The sequence below is a fragment of the Anabrus simplex genome, chromosome 1 (genome assembly GCF_040414725.1).
Source record: "Anabrus simplex isolate iqAnaSimp1 chromosome 1, ASM4041472v1, whole genome shotgun sequence".
Taxonomy (NCBI): domain Eukaryota; kingdom Metazoa; phylum Arthropoda; class Insecta; order Orthoptera; family Tettigoniidae; genus Anabrus; species Anabrus simplex.
The window spans coordinates 1099011940-1099033026 of NC_090265.1; the positions used below are offsets into that span (position 1 = coordinate 1099011940).

General features: G+C 40.1%; 1 protein-coding gene across 1 annotated transcript in view; it reads left to right on the forward strand.

Annotated features, from left to right (window-relative positions):
- Nucleotides 1-3657: 3657 nt before the first annotated feature.
- The window catches only part of Ctl2 (Choline transporter-like 2), a 248674-nt gene continuing 231244 nt past the window's right edge, over nt 3658-21087 (forward strand). Inside the window, exon 1 of the mRNA XM_067137298.2 lies at nt 3658-3860. Coding sequence (XP_066993399.2) covers nt 3812-3860 — 49 coding nt within the window. The 5' untranslated portion in view covers nt 3658-3811. The remainder of the gene's footprint in view (nt 3861-21087) is intronic.

Consider the following 21087-nt stretch of genomic DNA (forward strand, 5'->3'; position numbering starts at 1 on the left):
AAATGAAAAGACCTGCACTCGGCAAGCCGAACATGTCCTCGGACACTCCCGGTACTAAAAGCCATACGCCATTTCAATTTCACCTACCACAACGATTCAAACATCTAACATTCCACGCTCCGACTCGCAGAATGTCAGTATCCATCTTCCTAACGATCGCCCCCTCTCATGTAGTCCCCACCCGGAGATCCGAATGGGGCACTATTTTACCTCCGGAATATTTTACCCGGGAGGAAGCCATCATCAGTACATCATTCATACAGAGAGAGCTGCATGACCTCGGGAGTTAGTTACGGCTGTAGTATCAACACAGCTAAGCCATGTTGAGTATTATTACAAGGCCATATCAGTCAATCATCCAGACTGCCGCCCTTGCAACTTCCGAAAGGCTGTTACTCCCCTTTCGATGAACCATTCCTTAGTCTAGTCTCTCAACAAATACCCATCCGATATGGTTGCACCTGCGATTCGGCTATCTGCTTCATTGGGACGCGCAAGCCTCCCCACCGCGACAAGGTCACATGATTCACAGGGTAATAATAATAATAATAATAATAATAATAATAATAATAATAATAATAATAATAATAATAATAATAATAATGTCCGCCTCTGTGGTGTAGTGGTTAGCGTGATTAGCTGCCACCCCCGGAGGTCCGCGTTCGATTCCCGGCTCTGCCACGGAATTTGAAAAGTGGTACGAGGGCTGGAACGGGGTCCACTCAGCCTCGGGATGTCAACTGAGTAGAGGTGGGTTCGATTCCCACCTCAGCCATCCTGGAAGTGGTTTTCCGTGGTTTCCCACTTCTCCAGGCGAATGCCGGGATGGTTCCTAACTTAAGGCCACGGCCGCTTCCTTCCCTCTTCCTTGCCTATCCCTTCCAATCTTCCCATCCCTCCCCAAGGCCCCTGTTCAGCATAGCAAGTGAGGCCGCCTGGGCGAGGTACTGGTCATACTCCCCGGTTGTATCCCCCGACGAAGAGTCTGAAGCTCCAGGACACTGCCCTTGAGGCGGTAGAGGTGGGATCCCTCGCTAAGTCCGAGGGAAAAACCGAACCTGGATGGTAAACAGATGAATAATAATAATAATAATAATAATAATAATAATAATAATAATAATAATAATAATAATAATAATAATAATATCTTCTCTAAACCCTTATTAAATAGAGCCGAACCTCAACTAGACCCACAATTAGGAGAGTATCAGGCAAAAATGGCCGGTAAGAAATACGTTGTAATTTTCGTCGACTTTACAAAGGCGTATGACTCAGTAGACAGACCTACTCTTATGAAGATTTTGCAGGAACTAGAACTAAATGAGAAGATCAAACAGACTTTAAGCAACACCAGGTCACAAATAAAGTTCAGAGGAACCAAATCAGTAAGTTTTGAAATTAAATCAGGAGTATATTTAATTTAGTGTGGCTATTTCTAGCCGAGTGCAGCCCTTGTAACACAGACCCTCCGATGAGGGTGGGCGGCATCTGCCATATGTAGGTAACTGCGTGTTATTGTGGTGGAGGATAGTGTTATGTGTGGTGTGTGCGTTGCAGGGATGTTGGAGACAGCACAAACACCCAGCCCCCGGGCCATTGGAATTAACCAATGAAGGTTAAAATCCCCGACCCGGCCGGGAATCGAACCCGGGACCCTCTGAACCGAAGGCCAGTACGCTGACCGTTCAGCCAACGAGTCGAACAAATCAGGAGTGAGACAGGGAGATGATTTGTCCCCTCTCCTCTTTAACTGTGCCCTGGGAAAGGTATTATGAGAGTGGCGAAAGGAATTAGCTAGAAAGGAGATTCCAAGTGGCATTTATCTGGGACATAAGCGCAATGAGCTCAATGTTGACTGGCGTTTGCCGATGACCTGGCCATTGTATCTAATTCAATAGAAACTTCAGTGAATCAACTAAATGTTCTCAGACAACAAGCAGCAAAGGTTGGGCTACATGTGTCTCTTGAAAAAACACAATTCATCACGAACATCGGTGAATCTCCTTGTACGTTGCATCTGGAACAGGGAGAGAACAGGACAATCAACAGGTTTAAGTACTTGGAAGAATGGTTGGAATCTAATCTCACTGAAGGAACAGCTTTGTCAACTCGAGTTAACAGTCTTGAAATGGCCTACCAACTGACGAAGAATACCTATTATAAAAGTTGTCTCTCTCGTAATACTAAGATGAAGCACTACCGGACAGTCATCCGCCCTGAAACCTTATATGCTTCAGAATGTTTAACACTCAACAGGAAGGGACTTATGGAAAAACTTGAAACCCGGGAAAGAAAGATAATGAGGAAGATTCTGGGGCCAGTCAAGGAAGGTGACAGTTATAGAAGACGGCCTAACCAAGAGCTCTACAAGTACTGTGAAAGAATAACGAATGTAGCAAGGAAGAGACGCCTAGCATTCTATGGGCACATCTATAGGATGCATCCGACCGGGTTGACCAACCGGATTCACAGCTACTGGCAAAATAGGAAGACCAAGTCACTATGGTTGATGGAAGTGGATAAAGATCTACAGGAACTGGGAATAACAGAAGGAAACTTAAAGGATCGGACAACACTCAAGAAGATACTTAAACATAAGGAGTTCCAGGGCAGACTACCAACGAAGAAGACTGGCGCCCTTTGGACAAAGGAGAGGAAGGAGCAACACAGCCTGAGGATGCGCAACTACTAGGCAAACATCAAAGCCCATTCCAAAATGTAATAGTTGAATGTCGTGGTCCTTAGCTGGCCTATACGAAACAATAATAATAATAATAATAATAATAATAATAATAATCATCATCATCATCATCATCATTTTTTTGCTAATGGCTTTACGTCGCACCGACACAGATAGGTGATGGCGATGATGACATAGGAAAGGGCTAGGAATTGGAAGGAACCAGCCGTGGCCTTAATTAATGCACAGCCCCAGCATTTGCCTGGTGTGAAAATGCGAAACCACGGAAAACCATTTTCAAGGCTGCCGATAGTGGGATTCGAACCTATCCCCCGGATGCAAACTAACAGCAGCGCGCCCCTAACCGCACGGCCAATTCACCCGATAATAATAATAATAATAATAATAATAATAATAATAATAATAATAATAATAATAATAATAATAATAATAATAATAGGTGTATCAACATACTGTAGGCCCATTACCAAGCAGCATTTAACATTTAAACCAGGCACTTTAAAGCTAATCAAAATAAGAAAAGAACATTTTTCATTGTTGCGTTGGCACAATCATTTTAAAAAAGTAATCAGAATCCTTGAGCACAGGAATTAATAACCGATAAAAAGAGAGACGGTGCAATTTTGACGGGACGATAATATTTCAGGAGATTTAATACATTAATTTCCATACAGCCAAGACGCATTGTGCGCATTTCCCCGTGCTAGACAGAGGAAGCTGGCTGGTATTGCAGAAAATATTTCAGGGAATCCCAGACTCCCCAGACTGAAGTTGCGCGGAACACTGTTCGATATCCACTGCTCTAGAGAATGTCTACAGCTCATAAAAAAATCCCTTCTTCCAGAGTGGCGACACTGATGACAACACAATAGAATGTAGATGTAAGCGGCACCACTAGATAGCACCACGGTTCCGCTGGAGGACGTCCCACGGCGTGCGCTTTCGTACACTCAGAACGTGGAGCATAGCTACTAAAGCTACTTGACGTGTGGGTAGGAAAACTTGAGGATAAGCTATCAGGTGACCGATAAGTAGATAACAAAGAAATAAAATGTTCACAGCAGATTAGAACATCTGAAGTGAGTGATTGTCTGTGTTGAAGACCAGAACATGGGGAAAAAACGAGAGACAGAGCCGGACGTCGACAATGAAGAGTACGGTAAGTGTCAACTTGTCACTTTCATTGTCGTACATGAGCTGAATAGTCAGCGCAGTAGCCTTTGGTTCAGAGAGCTCCGGATTCGATTCCCAGCTGGGTCGGGATTTTAATCTTAAATGGTTAATTCCCTTGGTTTAGGTACTGGGTGTTACTAACATTCCTGCTTCTCAACACTATCCTCCACTACAGTAACATGCAGCGGATGCCGCCTACCCTCGTCGGAGGGTCTCTCTCCCTTACACGGGCTGCACCAGCCTAGCAATAGCCACACGAAATTAAGTCACCGAAGATACAGATATTGGTGGCCCATAAGAATAAGTTAGGAGAGATGTTCATTCGTCTCCTTGTTATCTGCACTTCGAGTAGGATGTCTGTCACACTTAGCTGATAACATCCAGTATTCACAATGGAAAACAGCTGATGCTGTTGTTGGTTCATTCTAGGGACTTGGAATATTTGAGGTAATCTGCCCCATGTACTAGAGGGTGTAGCAACTGGCTAATCAAATTGTTTTATTTGTGGTGTCTGTGGTTTCGATATGTGCTTAGCTGTAATTATATCCCTTGTAACACAAATGTACAGTCTGTTTATCCTCAGCGTTCTTCAAGAATGAGTTTAGGACAAGTCCTATGAAAGGGAAAAGTACATTCAGAATAGCCACTGTCGACATCGGATATGAGCATGTTTTTCCCCTTTTTTTAAAGGTGTATCGTCACACTAACACAGTGAATTTTCGGCGAAGGAAGAACAAAACAGAGCCAGCATATGATTGGGGATGTAATGACCATGGCCTTAATTAAGATACAGCCGTAGCATTTGACTGGTGTGGAAAATAGGTAACCGCGGAAGACAATCTTCAGAGCTGCTGGCGATCGAATTCAAACAGACCATCTCCCGAACGCTTAGCTGACAGCTACGCGACGCGAACCGCGTGGCCAGCTCATTCGGTACGGTATCGGTGGATCTCTGGTCGGTACAATTCTCTCGCTAGCGCAAGTTACTCCCAGGTTCGAGGATGGGACTCGGAACAGCATCATGTGATGATACAGTAGGATATTATTATTATTATTATTATTATTATTATTATTATTATTATTATTATTATTATTATTATTTGCTTTTTAGTCGTACCGACGATGGTGACGATGGGGTAGGAAAGGCCTAGGAAGTGTAAGAAAGCGGCCGTGGCCTTAATTAACCCTCTACTGCATACTGTTGCCATTAGGCAACATATAACTTTTTACCTGTGTAAATGGATAAATATTATAGACAGAGGTAGTTTTACAACACACCTTCAACGTATGTTGAACATTAAACACATATCCCAGTGATGCCTTGTTTTTTTTACATAACATAAGACAAAACAGCCCTGCAATCAAAGGTACTCCTTCCACCCCGTCAACATCCACGCGAACCAACCACCGTTTATTTTACGTGGGCCCTCCCCATCACATTACCACAGGCTTCAGGAGTACCTCTGGCTCAACCTCGAAGACATTACCGACCTACGGTCGTGCAAGTACACTTGCGCCTTGCAATACGTACCCATGGCCAGTAGTAATGTTCGGTTTTTGAATGTTAAAAGCTTAGCGTATATATCGTATATATATTCCATATGGCAATCCACATGACATACGAGTGTTAAGCTATTACGAAAAATAATTCATGCAGTAGAGGGTTAAGGTACACACTGGTGTGAAAATGGGAAACCACTGAAAACCATCTTCAGGGCTGCCGACGGTGGAGCTCGAATCCACTATCTCCCGATTACTAGATACTGGCCGCACTTAAGCGACTGCAGCTATCGAGCTCGGTATTATTATTATTATTATTATTATTATTATTATTATTATTATTATTATTATTATTATTATTATCCAGATGAGTGTGTAGTGCTTAGGCATTCTCACCCCCTTTGGATGAGGGATAGAATACATCCACATTATCCTCTGCCGCTTGTAAGTGATGGCTAAAATGGAAGATCCCTATGGAGCTTCTAATTTGAAAGCCTGAAGTGGCAATCACGGATCTTGACCTGAGTCTGACATTGTTCCCATTTGCTTGTACCGGTTTCATCTCTTTCATCTTCCGTATCAGACCTCCCTTAATCAACTCTTATTCTCTTCCGACCTGGATCGTATTAAGTTTACCAGATCAAAAAAACTTTCATTTTCATGTCTTTCAATTTTCCTTCCCTTTCCTTCGTTGACATCATTTTCCGAAGGTAGCACTTTCTCCTACAGTACAGTAGGCTGCTATTAGACTTAAAGACTGGGTTCCGTGGTTCAAATCCCGATCACTCCATGTAAGATTTGTGCTGGACAAAGCGGAGGCGGGACAGGTTTTTCTCCGGGAATTCCGCTTTTCCCTGTCATCTTTCATTCCAGCAACACTCTCAAATTTCATTTCATTTCATTTCATCTGTCAGTCATTAATCATTGCCTCAGAGAAGTGCGACTGGCTTTCGCAGCCGGTACAATACCTACCCTCGCCGCTAGAAGGGGGCTTCATTCATTACATTTCTCAGCCGGTCAAATGACTGGAAACAGGCTGTGGATTTTCATGTTGAGCATATGTTAGGTGCCTCTCATCACTGAATGAGATTAAACATGATACCTACCTTGGAATTTTCAAAATTATTTTTCCCACAATTGTTTAATGTTCGTGACTTTAAGAATTTTGAATAATTTGCCATTTACTTGACAAAATAATTGGTTCTATTCTCATCACTAAGCCTTGACCTCTTGGCGGAAAGTACATCTTTGCATTTGCTGAGAAGACGTTCTATAGGGGCGCTTGAGGAATACCTTAGTTTAATTTTAAGAAAATCCCCAGCATTGATGGATATTGAAGCATAAGTTTGATGTGATTGGAAGCATAGGAAAGGTAAAAAGACCTCCTTCAGCACTGGTGAAGCTACTGGTTCAGCTTTAGTTATCATCACTTCATTTTTTCCTAGTTCCTGTATCTTGCGATGTGTATCGAGTACGGGAATATAACGATTACAATTTTACTTCAAGAAGTAAATAACGAGTAAAAATTACTTTTGTAAAGAGTAAAACAAGTAAAAAATATTCGTTACAAGTAATTCGATTATATGTTTTTAATTAACTCTCGTTATGTCGTACTTCCGTTTAAACAATAACTACCTCCACCATCATACCACCTTTGCTGATCACTGGCCTCCTGTGATCAAAGTTGTAGGATCAAATTCTGGCACTCTTTAAAAATATAGCAGTTAAACATATTATTATTATTATTATTATTATTATTATTATTATTATTATTATTATTATTATTATTATTATTATTACTGCTAATAGTACAATTTAGAACTATGCAAAGTACTAAGAGGCGTTTGTTTACCCTCTCTGTGCGCCCAGTTTCTTTTCTTTCTTTCTTTCTTTCTTTCTTTCTTTCTTTCTTTCTTTCTTTCTTTGCATGAGCTTTTCTGTCTTTGATCGAAGCTGTTATTTACAATTCTGCTTTACGTCGCACCGACACGGATATATCTTGTGGCGACGAAAGGATAGGAAAGGCTAGGAGTGGGAAGGAAGCGGAGAGAATCCGTCTCCTTGTCGTACATCTTGTTTGGATTTTGAAAGGATTGGGCAGATGACCTAGCTGTTAGGCCCCTTTAAACAAACAAACAAACAAACAAACAAACAAACAAACAAACAAACAAACAAACAGATTTTGAAGGGTTCGGAGATATCTTCCGTAAATGTAACTTCGTTTTAAGACTACAAGTGTCTTGAGGTCTCTTCCTTGTTATTTCAGTATATAGAATGGAGATTCGCGATCAATTATTGAATACTTGCTTTGTTGATGTCAACAAATGTCCCAGCAATTTTTGCTACAAATGCTTTGGTGTCTTGCTATTAGTCTTTTGGGTTCAGAAATTACTCTGTGCACAATCGGCTTGGTCTGAAGGCCGCTTGATATTATTATTATTATTATTATTATTATTATTATTATTATTATTATTATTATTATTATCATCATCATCTGTTTACCCTCCAGGGTCGGCTTTTCCCTCGGACTCAGCGAGGGATCCCACCTCTACCGCCTCAAGGGCAGTGTCCTGGAGCTTCAGACTCTTGGTCGGGGGATACAACTGGGGAGAATGACCAGTACTTCACCCAGGCGGCCTCACCTGCTATGCTGAACAGGAGTCTTGTGGAGGGATGGGAGGATAGGGAGGGATAGACAAGGAAGAGGGAAGGAAGCGGCCGTGGCCTTAAGTCAGGTACCTTCCCGGCATTCGCCTGGAGGAGAAGTGGGAAACCACGGAAAACCACTTCGAGGATGGCTGAGGTGGAAGTCGAACCCATCTCTACTCAGTTGACCTCCCGAGGCTGAGTGAACCCCGTTCCAGCCCTCGTACCACTTTTCAAATTTCGTGGCAGAGCCGGGAATCGATCCCGGGCCTCCAGGTGTGGCAGCTAATCACGCTAACCACTACACCACAGAGGCGGACATTATTATTATTATTATTATTATTATTATTATTATTATTATTATTATTATTATTATTATTACATACATTTTTGTTATAGACTACAATGTGAGTTTTGGAAGCCTCTGTAATCGAAATAAACATCTCCAAGATCCACTTTCACATTAGTTTATTGTAGTTGCATACCTCTTATACTGAAACTAGCAAATGTACCCGTGCTTCGCTACGGTATTCTACATTGTATACGGATATCGACGTAAATACTGTGCGTGCAGCAAATGAGATTGTTTTAAAATTGCATGTCTCTTAGCCTTATCCGAGAAATAGCATGGGGAGGTCCACATACGTTGTTTCCAATGTAAAGTGAGGGTTGCGGAGTTGTGATGATAACGCCAGGCTCACTTGCCTACTGCCATTCACAATCGAGTTGGCAAGTTTACATTATAATTGCAGGCCCCAATGCCTACTGCGCGGTCACAATCGATTTGGGGAGTTTTAGTTACAATGGCAGACCCATTTCCTACTTTCAGACAGGTTACAGTTGAGGAGTTTTTATTATAATACCAGGCAACATCCCTACCACCAGTCAAAATTGAGTTGTGCAGTTATCATTATAATGACAGTCCCTTTTTACTGCTGCTAGCCAGCTTACTGCCAGTCACACGGAATTAGTGAGTTTCCATGAAAATAGCAGGCCACTATGCCTAATGCTAGTCAAATTTTAGATTGGAACATTTGTTTATAATGGCGGGCACCCTGGCCTAGAGCCAAACACAATAGAGTAGGGGACTTTCGAACAAAACTGCATGATCCCTTGCCTTCTGCAAGACAAATCGAAAAGTGAATTATTCATGAAAATGGTAGGCCTCCTTACTAATGCCAGTTACACAGGAGTTGGAGAAGGACCCCATTCCTACTGCCAGCAGTCAAAGTCGGTGTAGGGAGTACTGATTACAATAGCAGACACATCCTTTCTCGATCGCTACAAATCGACATCAATGAATATATACAGATGGACATACGAAAGTATATGAATGTCTACAATATTGCAGACCTTCATTTACAGATTAACTGCTGCTAAACGGTACGTCATATCGACAAAGGACTGTACCGTAAGGCGCAGTATTTAGCGATCTAAATGGCTGGTCCTATGATATTTTCTCGCATCTAATCTATTCATGGGTCAGATTGAATCAGAAACGTTGAATAGGTTGAAATTTGTGTAAGATTATCTTACATTGCATTACTTTTCGGATAATTATGTGACATAGCATTTGGCTCACATATGGGTACTGGGTGGGCCAATGTTCGTGTAGAGTTTGATCATACTATCTTTCCTGTAAGTGATTGAAATGATGCACATGAGAAGAAAAGGTTTAGAAATTAATTTCCATTAAGGCAGGTAGATTTCCATTAAGTTTGGTTGTGTGTATTTTGAGGGAGTGCAAAATCACGGTTTGGTTTCGTATAAACCCCCAATTAGTTCAGGGATTTAGAAACAATATTTGCCCTAAAACCTCCCCAAAGGATAGGTGGATTCTAAATATGAAGTTTGGTGGAAATATATCCAGTAGTTTTCAAGTTAGAGAAAGGCAAACAGACCAAACAAACAAACAAACTAACTAACAGACACCAAGGAAACCTACCCTTGGACAGATGGATGCTATATATAAAATTTGGTTCAAATATCTTGTTAGTTTTCAAGTTGTAAGAAGTACGCTTTACACACACCCGCTCTTGCGTTAAGTCCGCTGGGATTTGTACCGAAAACCGGTCCGTTAATGATATCTCCCTTACTAAATCCTGTTATCGAAATGAAGCACATGAGAAAAAAAGGTTTAAAAATTAATTTTCATTAAGGCAGGTTGATTTCCATTAAGTTCGGTTGTGTATACTTTGAGGGAGTGCAAAATCACGGTTTCGGTTTCGTAAATATCCCCACTCAGTTCAGGGATTTAGAAACGATATTTGCGCTAAAACCTACCCAAGGACAGGTGGATTCTAAATACGAAGTTTGGTGGAAATATATCCAGTAGTTTTCAAGTTATAGAAGGACAGACAAACAGACAAACAGACAAACAAACAGACAAACAGACACCAAAGCTAAAAATGATGCAGATGGTCATTATTACACCTGAAACGGATAACTGTACCGAAATTTCGCCAAAATAATCAATGTACAGACACACGGTCGTTACGATTTTATTTATATAGATGACGGATAAGCATGAGCACGTTGAAAAGTGCAGACATCCACTTCGAGATTCATATCTCCTAAACGGTTTATGATATTAAGAAACGGTTTGCGCCATCAGACGCCTCATTTATCGCTCTACATGTTTGTGTCTAAACCATTTCCTCGTATCTCCCATATTAAGGGGGTAATTGAGTTAAAATTTTGAATAGGGCGAAATTTGGGTGCATTTTTAACATTTTACATTACATTTTGCCTAATTATGTATAAGCTAGAATCATGAAATTTGGTACACATATGTCCCTTAATTGTGCCAATGTGCGCACACAACGTGATGATCCTATCATTGTTATAAGTGTGTCAAAGAATAAAATATACTTGTAAAAATCACCAAATTTACGAACAATCCAGAAATACGGCCAAATTTAACGTATAAGGGAGAGAGATACGACAAAATGTCACAGGACCAAAGTTGTAGATCACTCCGAGTTGAAGGGACGTTGTGCCATCCGTTTTGTGATACGACTTACCGTTTAGCCAAAAAATAGCTCAGAAGGAATGTCTGCACAGTCATTAAAATTGCCTCCATATTTCGATATCCTTGGGGGTAAAAAGTGAAAAATTTGAACATCTTGGAATTTTCCCGTCGGTTAGGGTTCAAAAGCTATAATTTCACCAAATTTCAATTGTCTACCTCGTCTCGCAGGTTGTGCCGCCATCTTGATTTGGGGGATGGGGGATAAAAATGAGGAAATTCCCGAAAATTTTTAAGCCCACGAAACCTATAGGTTATCGTTTTGGATATACTATACGACTGTGTTCTTATACTGAGCCCAAAATTTGAGCCCCCCCAGCGTGCCCCCTTCAGGGAATTTTGAGAATTTCCGATTTTTCTAGGGATCCTGGGGTCATCAGTTTCCCTCGTACCAAGTTTCAAATTTCTGAGATTTCTGGAAGTGCCTCATTAATTCACGTCTTTTTTCATTTTTAAATATTTATATATACATCGCTCCAGCCCGACTTGCTTTTATATATATAGATGACGGATAAGCATGAGCACGTTGGAAAGTGCAGACTTCCACTTCGAGATTCATATCTCCTAAACGGTTTATGATATTACGAAACGGTTTGCGCCATCAGACGCCTCATTTATCGCTCTACATGTTTGTTTCTAAACCAGTTCCTCGTATCTCCCATATTAAGGGGTTAAATTGAGTTCAAATTTTGAATAGGGTGAAATTTGGGTGCATTTTTAACATTTTACATTACATTTTGCCTACTTATGTATAAGCTAGAATCATGAAATTTGGTACACATATGTCCCTTAATCGTGCCAATGTGCGCACACAACATGATGATCCTATCATTGTTATAAGTGTGTCAAAGAATAAAATATACTTGTAAAAATCACCAAATTTACGAACAATCCAGAAATACGGCCAAATTTAACGTATAAGGGAGAGAGATACGACAAAATGTCACAGGACCAAAGTTGTAGATCACTCCGAATTGAAGGGACGTTGTGCCATCCGTTTTGTGATACGACTTACCGTTTAGCCAAAAAATAGCTCAGAAGGAATGTCTGCACAGTCATTAAAATTGCCTCCATATTTCGATATCCTTGGGGGTAAAAAGTGAAAAATTTGAACATCTTGGAATTTTCCCGTCGGTTAGGGTTCAAAAGCTATAATTTCACCAAATTTCAATTGTCTACCTCGTCTCGCAGGTTGTGCCGCCATCTTGATTTGGGGGGATGGGGGATAAAAATGAGGAAATTCCCGAAAATTTTTAAGCCCACGAAACCTATAGGTTATCGTTTTGGATATACTATACGACTGTGTTCTTATACTGAGCCCAAAATTTGAGCCCCCCCAGCGTGCCCCCTTCAGGGAATTTTGAGAATTTCCGATTTTTCTAGGGATCCTGGGGTCATCAGTTTCCCTCGTACCAAGTTTCAAATTTCTGAGATTTCTGGAAGTGCCTCATTAATTCACGTCTTTTTTCATTTTTAAATATTTATATATACATCGCTCCAGCCCGACTTGCTTTTATATATATAGATGACGGATAAGCATGAGCACGTTGGAAAGTGCAGACTTCCACTTCGAGATTCATATCTCCTAAACGGTTTATGATATTACGAAACGGTTTGCGCCATCAGACGCCTCATTTATCGCTCTACATGTTTGTTTCTAAACCATTTCCTCGTATCTCCCATATTAATGGGGTAAATTGAGTTCAAATTTTGAATAGGGTGAAATTTGGGTGCATTTTTAACATTTTACATTACATTTTGCCTACTTATGTATAAGCTAGTATCATGAAATTTGGTACACATATGTCCCTTAATCGTGCCAATGTGCGCACACAACATGATGATCCTATCATTGTTATAAGTGTGTCAAAGAATAAAATATACTTGTAAAAATCACCAAATTTACGAACAATCCAGAAATACGGCCAAATTTAACGTATAAGGGAGAGAGATACGACAAAATGTCACAGGACCAAAGTTGTAGATCACTCCGAATTGAAGGGACGTTGTGCCATCCGTTTTGTGATACGACTTACCGTTTAGCCAAAAAATAGCTCAGAAGGAATGTCTGCACAGTCATTAAAATTGCCTCCATATTTCGATATCCTTGGGGGTAAAAAGTGAAAAATTTGAACATCTTGGAATTTTCCCGTCGGTTAGGGTTCAAAAGCTATAATTTCACCAAATTTCAATTGTCTACCTCGTCTCGCAGGTTGTGCCGCCATCTTGATTTGGGGGGATGGGGGATAAAAATGAGGAAATTCCCGAAAATTTTTAAGCCCACGAAACCTATAGGTTATCGTTTTGGATATACTATACGACTGTGTTCTTATACTGAGCCCAAAATTTGAGCCCCCCCAGCGTGCCCCCTTCAGGGAATTTTGAGAATTTCCGATTTTTCTAGGGATCCTGGGGTCATCAGTTTCCCTCGTACCAAGTTTCAAATTCCTGAGATTTCTGGAAGTGCCTCATTAATTCACGTCTTTTTTCATTTTTAAATATTTATATATACATCGCTCCAGCCCGACTTGCTTTTATATATATAGATGACGGATAAGCATGAGCACGTTGGAAAGTGCAGACTTCCACTTCGAGATTCATATCTCCTAAACGGTTTATGATATTACGAAACGGTTTGCGCCATCAGACGCCTCATTTATCGCTCTACATGTTTGTTTCTAAACCATTTCCTCGTATCTCCCATATTAAGGGGGTAAATTGAGTTCAAATTTTGAATAGGGTGAAATTTGGGTGCATTTTTAACATTTTACATTACATTTTGCCTACTTATGTATAAGCTAGAATCATGAAATTTGGTACACATATGTCCCTTAATCGTGCCAATGTGCGCACACAACATGATGATCCTATCATTGTTATAAGTGTGTCAAAGAATAAAATATACTTGTAAAAATCACCAAATTTACGAACAATCCAGAAATACGGCCAAATTTAACGTATAAGGGAGAGAGATACGACAAAATGTCACAGGACCAAAGTTGTAGATCACTCCGAATTGAAGGGACGTTGTGCCATCCGTTTTGTGATACGACTTACCGTTTAGCCAAAAAATAGCTCAGAAGGAATGTCTGCACAGTCATTAAAATTGCCTCCATATTTCGATATCCTTGGGGGTAAAAAGTGAAAAATTTGAACATCTTGGAATTTTCCCGTCGGTTAGGGTTCAAAAGCTATAATTTCACCAAATTTCAATTGTCTACCTCGTCTCGCAGGTTGTGCCGCCATCTTGATTTGGGGGGATGGGGGATAAAAATGAGGAAATTCCCGAAAATTTTTAAGCCCACGAAACCTATAGGTTATCGTTTTGGGTATACTATACGACTGTGTTCTTATACTGAGCCCAAAATTTGAGCCCCCCCAGCGTGCCCCCTTCAGGGAATTTTGAGAATTTCCGATTTTTCTAGGGATCCTGGGGTCATCAGTTTCCCTCGTACCAAGTTTCAAATTTCTGAGATTTCTGGAAGTGCCTCATTAATTCACGTCTTTTTTCATTTTTAAATATTTATATATACATCGCTCCAGCCCGACTTGCTTTTATATATATAGATGACGGATAAGCATGAGCACGTTGGAAAGTGCAGACTTCCACTTCGAGATTCATATCTCCTAAACGGTTTATGATATTACGAAACGGTTTGCGCCATCAGACGCCTCATTTATCGCTCTACATGTTTGTTTCTAAACCATTTCCTCGTATCTCCCATATTAAGGGGGTAAATTGAGTTCAAATTTTGAATAGGGTGAAATTTGGGTGCATTTTTAACATTTTACATTACATTTTGCCTACTTATGTATAAGCTAGTATCATGAAATTTGGTACACATATGTCCCTTAATCGTGCCAATGTGCGCACACAACATGATGATCCTATCATTGTTATAAGTGTGTCAAAGAATAAAATATACTTGTAAAAATCACCAAATTTACGAACAATCCAGAAATACGGCCAAATTTAACGTATAAGGGAGAGAGATACGACAAAATGTCACAGGACCAAAGTTGTAGATCACTCCGAATTGAAGGGACGTTGTGCCATCCGTTTTGTGATACGACTTACCGTTTAGCCAAAAAATAGCTCAGAAGGAATGTCTGCACAGTCATTAAAATTGCCTCCATATTTCGATATCCTTGGGGGTAAAAAGTGAAAAATTTGAACATCTTGGAATTTTCCCGTCGGTTAGGGTTCAAAAGCTATAATTTCACCAAATTTCAATTGTCTACCTCGTCTCGCAGGTTGTGCCGCCATCTTGATTTGGGGGGATGGGGGATAAAAATGAGGAAATTCCCGAAAATTTTTAAGCCCACGAAACCTATAGGTTATCGTTTTGGATATACTATACGACTGTGTTCTTATACTGAGCCCAAAATTTGAGCCCCCCCAGCGTGCCCCCTTCAGGGAATTTTGAGAATTTCCGATTTTTCTAGGGATCCTGGGGTCATCAGTTTCCCTCGTACCAAGTTTCAAATTTCTGAGATTTCTGGAAGTGCCTCATTAATTCACGTCTTTTTTCATTTTTAAATATTTATATATACATCGCTCCAGCCCGACTTGCTTTTATATATATAGATGACGGATAAGCATGAGCACGTTGGAAAGTGCAGACTTCCACTTCGAGATTCATATCTCCTAAACGGGTTATGATATTACGAAACGGTTTGCGCCATCAGACGCCTCATTTATCGCTCTACATGTTTGTTTCTAAACCATTTCCTCGTATCTCCCATATTAAGGGGGTAAATTGAGTTCAAATTTTGAATAGGGTGAAATTTGGGTGCATTTTTAACATTTTACATTACATTTTGCCTACTTATGTATAAGCTAGAATCATGAAATTTGGTACACATGTGTCCCTTAATCGTGCCAATGTGCGCACACAACGTGATGATACTATCATTGTTATAAGTGTGTCAAAGAATAAAATATACTTGTAAAAATCACCAAATTTACGAACAATCCAGAAATACGGCCAAATTTAACGTATAAGGGAGAGAGATACGACAAAATGTCACAGGACCAAAGTTGTAGATCACTCCGAATTGAAGGGACGTTGTGCCATCCGTTTTGTGATACGACTTACCGTTTAGCCAAAAAATAGCTCAGAAGGAATGTCTGCACAGTCATTAAAATTGCCTCCATATTTCGATATCCTTGGGGGTAAAAAGTGAAAAATTTGAACATCTTGGAATTTTCCCGTCGGTTAGGGTTCAAAAGCTATAATTTCACCAAATTTCAATTGTCTACCTCGTCTCGCAGGTTGTGCCGCCATCTTGATTTGGGGGGATGGGGGATAAAAATGAGGAAATTCCCGAAAATTTTTAAGCCCACGAAACCTATAGGTTATCGTTTTGGATATACTATACGACTGTGTTCTTATACTGAGCCCAAAATTTGAGCCCCCCCAGCGTGCCCCCTTCAGGGAATTTTGAGAATTTCCGATTTTTCTAGGGATCCTGGGGTCATCAGTTTCCCTCGTACCAAGTTTCAAATTTCTGAGATTTCTGGAAGTGCCTCATTAATTCACGTCTTTTTTCATTTTTAAATATTTATATATACATCGCTCCAGCCCGACTTGCTTTTATATATATAGATGACGGATAAGCATGAGCACGTTGGAAAGTGCAGACTTCCACTTCGAGATTCATATCTCCTAAACGGTTTATGATATTACGAAACGGTTTGCGCCATCAGACGCCTCATTTATCGCTCTACATGTTTGTTTCTAAACCATTTCCTCGTATCTCCCATATTAATGGGGTAAATTGAGTTCAAATTTTGAATAGGGTGAAATTTGGGTGCATTTTTAACATTTTACATTACATTTTGCCTACTTATGTATAAGCTAGAATCATGAAATTTGGTACACATATGTCCCTTAATCGTGCCAATGTGCGCACACAACATGATGATCCTATCATTGTTATAAGTGTGTCAAAGAATAAAATATACTTGTAAAAATCACCAAATTTATGAACAATCCAGAAATACGGCCAAATTTAACGTATAAGGGAGAGAGATACGACAAAATGTCACAGGACCAAAGTTGTAGATCACTCCGAATTGAAGGGACGTTGTGCCATCCGTTTTGTGATACGACTTACCGTTTAGCCAAAAAATAGCTCAGAAGGAATGTCTGCACAGTCATTAAAATTGCCTCCATATTTCGATATCCTTGGGGGTAAAAAGTGAAAAATTTGAACATCTTGGAATTTTCCCGTCGGTTAGGGTTCAAAAGCTATAATTTCACCAAATTTCAATTGTCTACCTCGTCTCGCAGGTTGTGCCGCCATCTTGATTTGGGGGGATGGGGGATAAAAATGAGGAAATTCCCGAAAATTTTTAAGCCCACGAAACCTATAGGTTATCGTTTTGGATATACTATACGACTGTGTTCTTATACTGAGCCCAAAATTTGAGCCCCCCCAGCGTGCCCCCTTCAGGGAATTTTGAGAATTTCCGATTTTTCTAGGGATCCTGGGGTCATCAGTTTCCCTCGTACCAAGTTTCAAATTTCTGAGATTTCTGGAAGTGCCTCATTAATTCACGTCTTTTTTCATTTTTAAATATTTATATATACATCGCTCCAGCCCGACTTGCTTTTATATATATAGATCATTGAATGTTTGACTGAGTTATTATCTTCCTACCTCTACTTCCCGTACCCTATATTGCCTATTCCTTACTGGATTCTTTCACATAACGATTTAAGTCGATTGTAATGCGCATCTTCATTCACTCGAATGTACTTCTGTCTGATTTGGCCTCTCCATTACTGGTACCCTTATGCCACTTAATTTACTAGTTATCGCTACCTTCATGTGTACTACGACCAGTTTAGGAATAATATTATCCTAAATCCTCCAGCTTTCGCTAGTGTTCGAAAGTCAGGCTGAATGTTATACTATGAGCATTTCTCTCAAAATATAATAGCACAATATCTTATCCGAGGAATTGTATCAGGTTTACTGTACCTTGGTTATAATCTCACTATACTGTCGTAGAAGAATGCGTAGCCCACATATTTGTCGAGTTGCTTCCGTTTAGTTTCGTATCTAGAATTTAATATTCTTGAGCCCCTATCGTAATAATACTGCGCTTCACAACATACTCTCTACCTTACTGTTAGAAAAGAACAAGAGTTGACCAAGGAAGGTCAGATAGGATAGATGTAAATGAGAAGTCTGGCACGAGTAAGGCTTGGTTAGGAGAAACAGTTATTAAATGATTTCTAACCTTAATCCTTCTTTGGTCGTTAATATTATTTCTGGAGAATATGGCGTAAGTATAACCAAATACAGTAGAGACAATACACGACACTGAGCGAGATATCGAGGGACAGCTATTGGAGCTCACTCTAGCGGATAGACCTGAACGGTACTGATTCTGTCATAAGAGCACGTGTATTTTTGTGTGAAGTTTTTGGTGTTATTTATGCGTTTTCAGTGAGTTGACATAATTAAATAGCAGCGTGTGTCATTCCTTGATATCTCCTCTCAACATGAGGGGAAAGATATGTGCTGTGTTTGGCTGCAGTAATTACGAAGTAGAGAAAAATGCGCGCTCGTTCTTCAGGTTCCCTCGTGACAAGAACATGTAAGTAATATTGTGTTTGCATATATATTCTTCCAGTGACAGAGATTTTTATAGTACTTCATAATCTTCTGACCTGCTCGACCCATGTTTTAACGGGCTTAAAATATAATACGCATATTTTATTGTATAGTGCAGCAGTTAATCTTCAATACCGATGTGTTGTTGTAGGTGTGATCTGTCGGTTTTGAAATATCACAGCAGCGATTTGGATAAAGTGTACAAGAAAGAAGGGACGTTATGCTTGTATAAGAATTATAAGATCTGTTCAGATCATTTCCAGGCCAGCGACTTTAAAAATCCTCGACTATACAGCCAAGGGTATGTTACATTTTTACTCTAATTGTACGTAAATATTCCTCAAAGCATCACTATCGACAACATTTTCAAACTTTTCTTTCTTTTATCCCTCTTCTCAGATTAAAGCCGGGATTTTATAGATTTTCTTTCTGTTAGTAGGCTTTATGTTAAGAGGAAAATTGTCCAGCTATTAAATGTTAATTCATTGCATCAGATGTGTAAGGAATGTGCCGATATTTTTATTGACAAATGTCTTAATGTGATGATACATTGTTTTTAAATGAGGAAAAAAGACAAATCCAACCGTAAGATTTCAGGCAGGTATGCTAATGCTAAAAAAGTAATGCATAAATGAAAGATCAAGCCATTTCACACCAGTCCATTTCACACCTTGTTTATATGTCTAATTTCAGTCTTTGAATAATAACCTTTTAAATAATTCTTCATTCATTTATCCAGAATTGCTTTAGCAACTTCGAAGTTAATATCCCAATACCACTGTCTTTCTAGACGTAATTTATTTATCCATTTCCGTATATACATTTCCATTGATATTTGAATTTAGCGCGATTTGTTCAGGTCAAGTCACTAGGAGCGCCACCGTCGAATTGTCTCCCATTTTAGCAAGGCGAAATCCGTAAGTGTCGTGTATTGTCTCTACTGTATTTGGTATAACACTGCAGACCCTTTGTAGTGTCCGGTTCCATGGCTAAATGGTTAGCGCGCTGGCCTTTGACCCAAGGAATTCCAGGTTCGATTCCCGTCAGCGTCGGAGATTTTAACTTTCATTCGTTGTCTCCGGGCTTGGGGGCTGACCGTGTGTGTCATCGTCGCAGACGTGCAGGTCGCCTCTATAAGGGGTGAACTCGAAAGACCTGCATCAGGCCTTCGCCGAGGTCACACGCCATTATTACTGTAGGCCTATATACTGAAAATTTGACATTGACAGCCCTGATCCCTAGACCCCGTTCAATTTATTCTCAACAATATTGGGTCCGCCCGCCAGCAGATGGCACTACAGTCGTAATTCCGTTTGAACGCTCAAAATGCAGTGGGACAGTCCCTTAATATGTCAAGATAGACAATATCTGTATTCTTAATGCTCGTTAATATTATTTCTGTGGAGCAAATAATTAGCATTTTACTGCAGTCTGTTTTAGCTGATAGTTGAAAATCTGGTATTTCCAGCCCTTACACAATTTATAATAATAATAATAATAATAATAATAATAATAATAATAATAATAATAATAATAATAATGTTATTGCTTTTACGTCCCACTAACTACTTTTACGGTTTTCGGAGGCGCCAAGGTATCGTCGCCATAAGACCTATCTGTGACGGTGCGGCGTAAAGCAAGTTGTAGCGTTACAAAAATGATGCAAAGTTTGGGCTGGGAAGACTTGGGGGAAAGGACACAAGCTGCTCCACTAAGTGGTATGTTCCGAGCTGTCAGTGGAGAGATGGCGTGGAATGACATCAGTAGACGAATAAGTTTGAGTGGTGTCTTTAAAAGTAAGAAAGATCACAGTATGAAGACAAAGTTGGAATTCAAGAGGACAAATTGGGGCAAATATTCGTTTCAATGAATTTCCAATTTCTTTGCAATCATTTAAGAAAAGGCTAGGAAAACAGCAGATAGGAAATCTGCCACCTGGGCGACTGTCCTAAATGCAGATCAGTAGTGTGCCGACCCACAGGAGTTCTTTTACGTGCCAGTAAAGCTGCCGAGACGGGCAGACGTATTTGAGCACCTTCAAATACCATCAGACTGAACCAGGATCGAACCTGGTAACTTGGGCTCAGAACGCCAGCGAGTTAATACAGTAAATTAAAAAGCCTGTAGTTGTTTTGAAATCCAACTATTCCCCTTTCAGTCGAACTTACTTTCAACCGAAGTAGCTTACTATCGGTCCCATCAAATTCGGTTAATAATAGCGATTAGTAGGACAAGACATTTAATCACCTATACTTATACAATATAGGCACAATTAAAAATGCAATTATGACCAATACTGCAAAAATGATCAAACAGGTTTTTTTTACAAGTTGTTTTACGTTGCGCCGATACAGATAGGTCTTATGGCGGCGATGGGACAGGAAAGGGCTAGAAGCGGGAAGAAAACGGC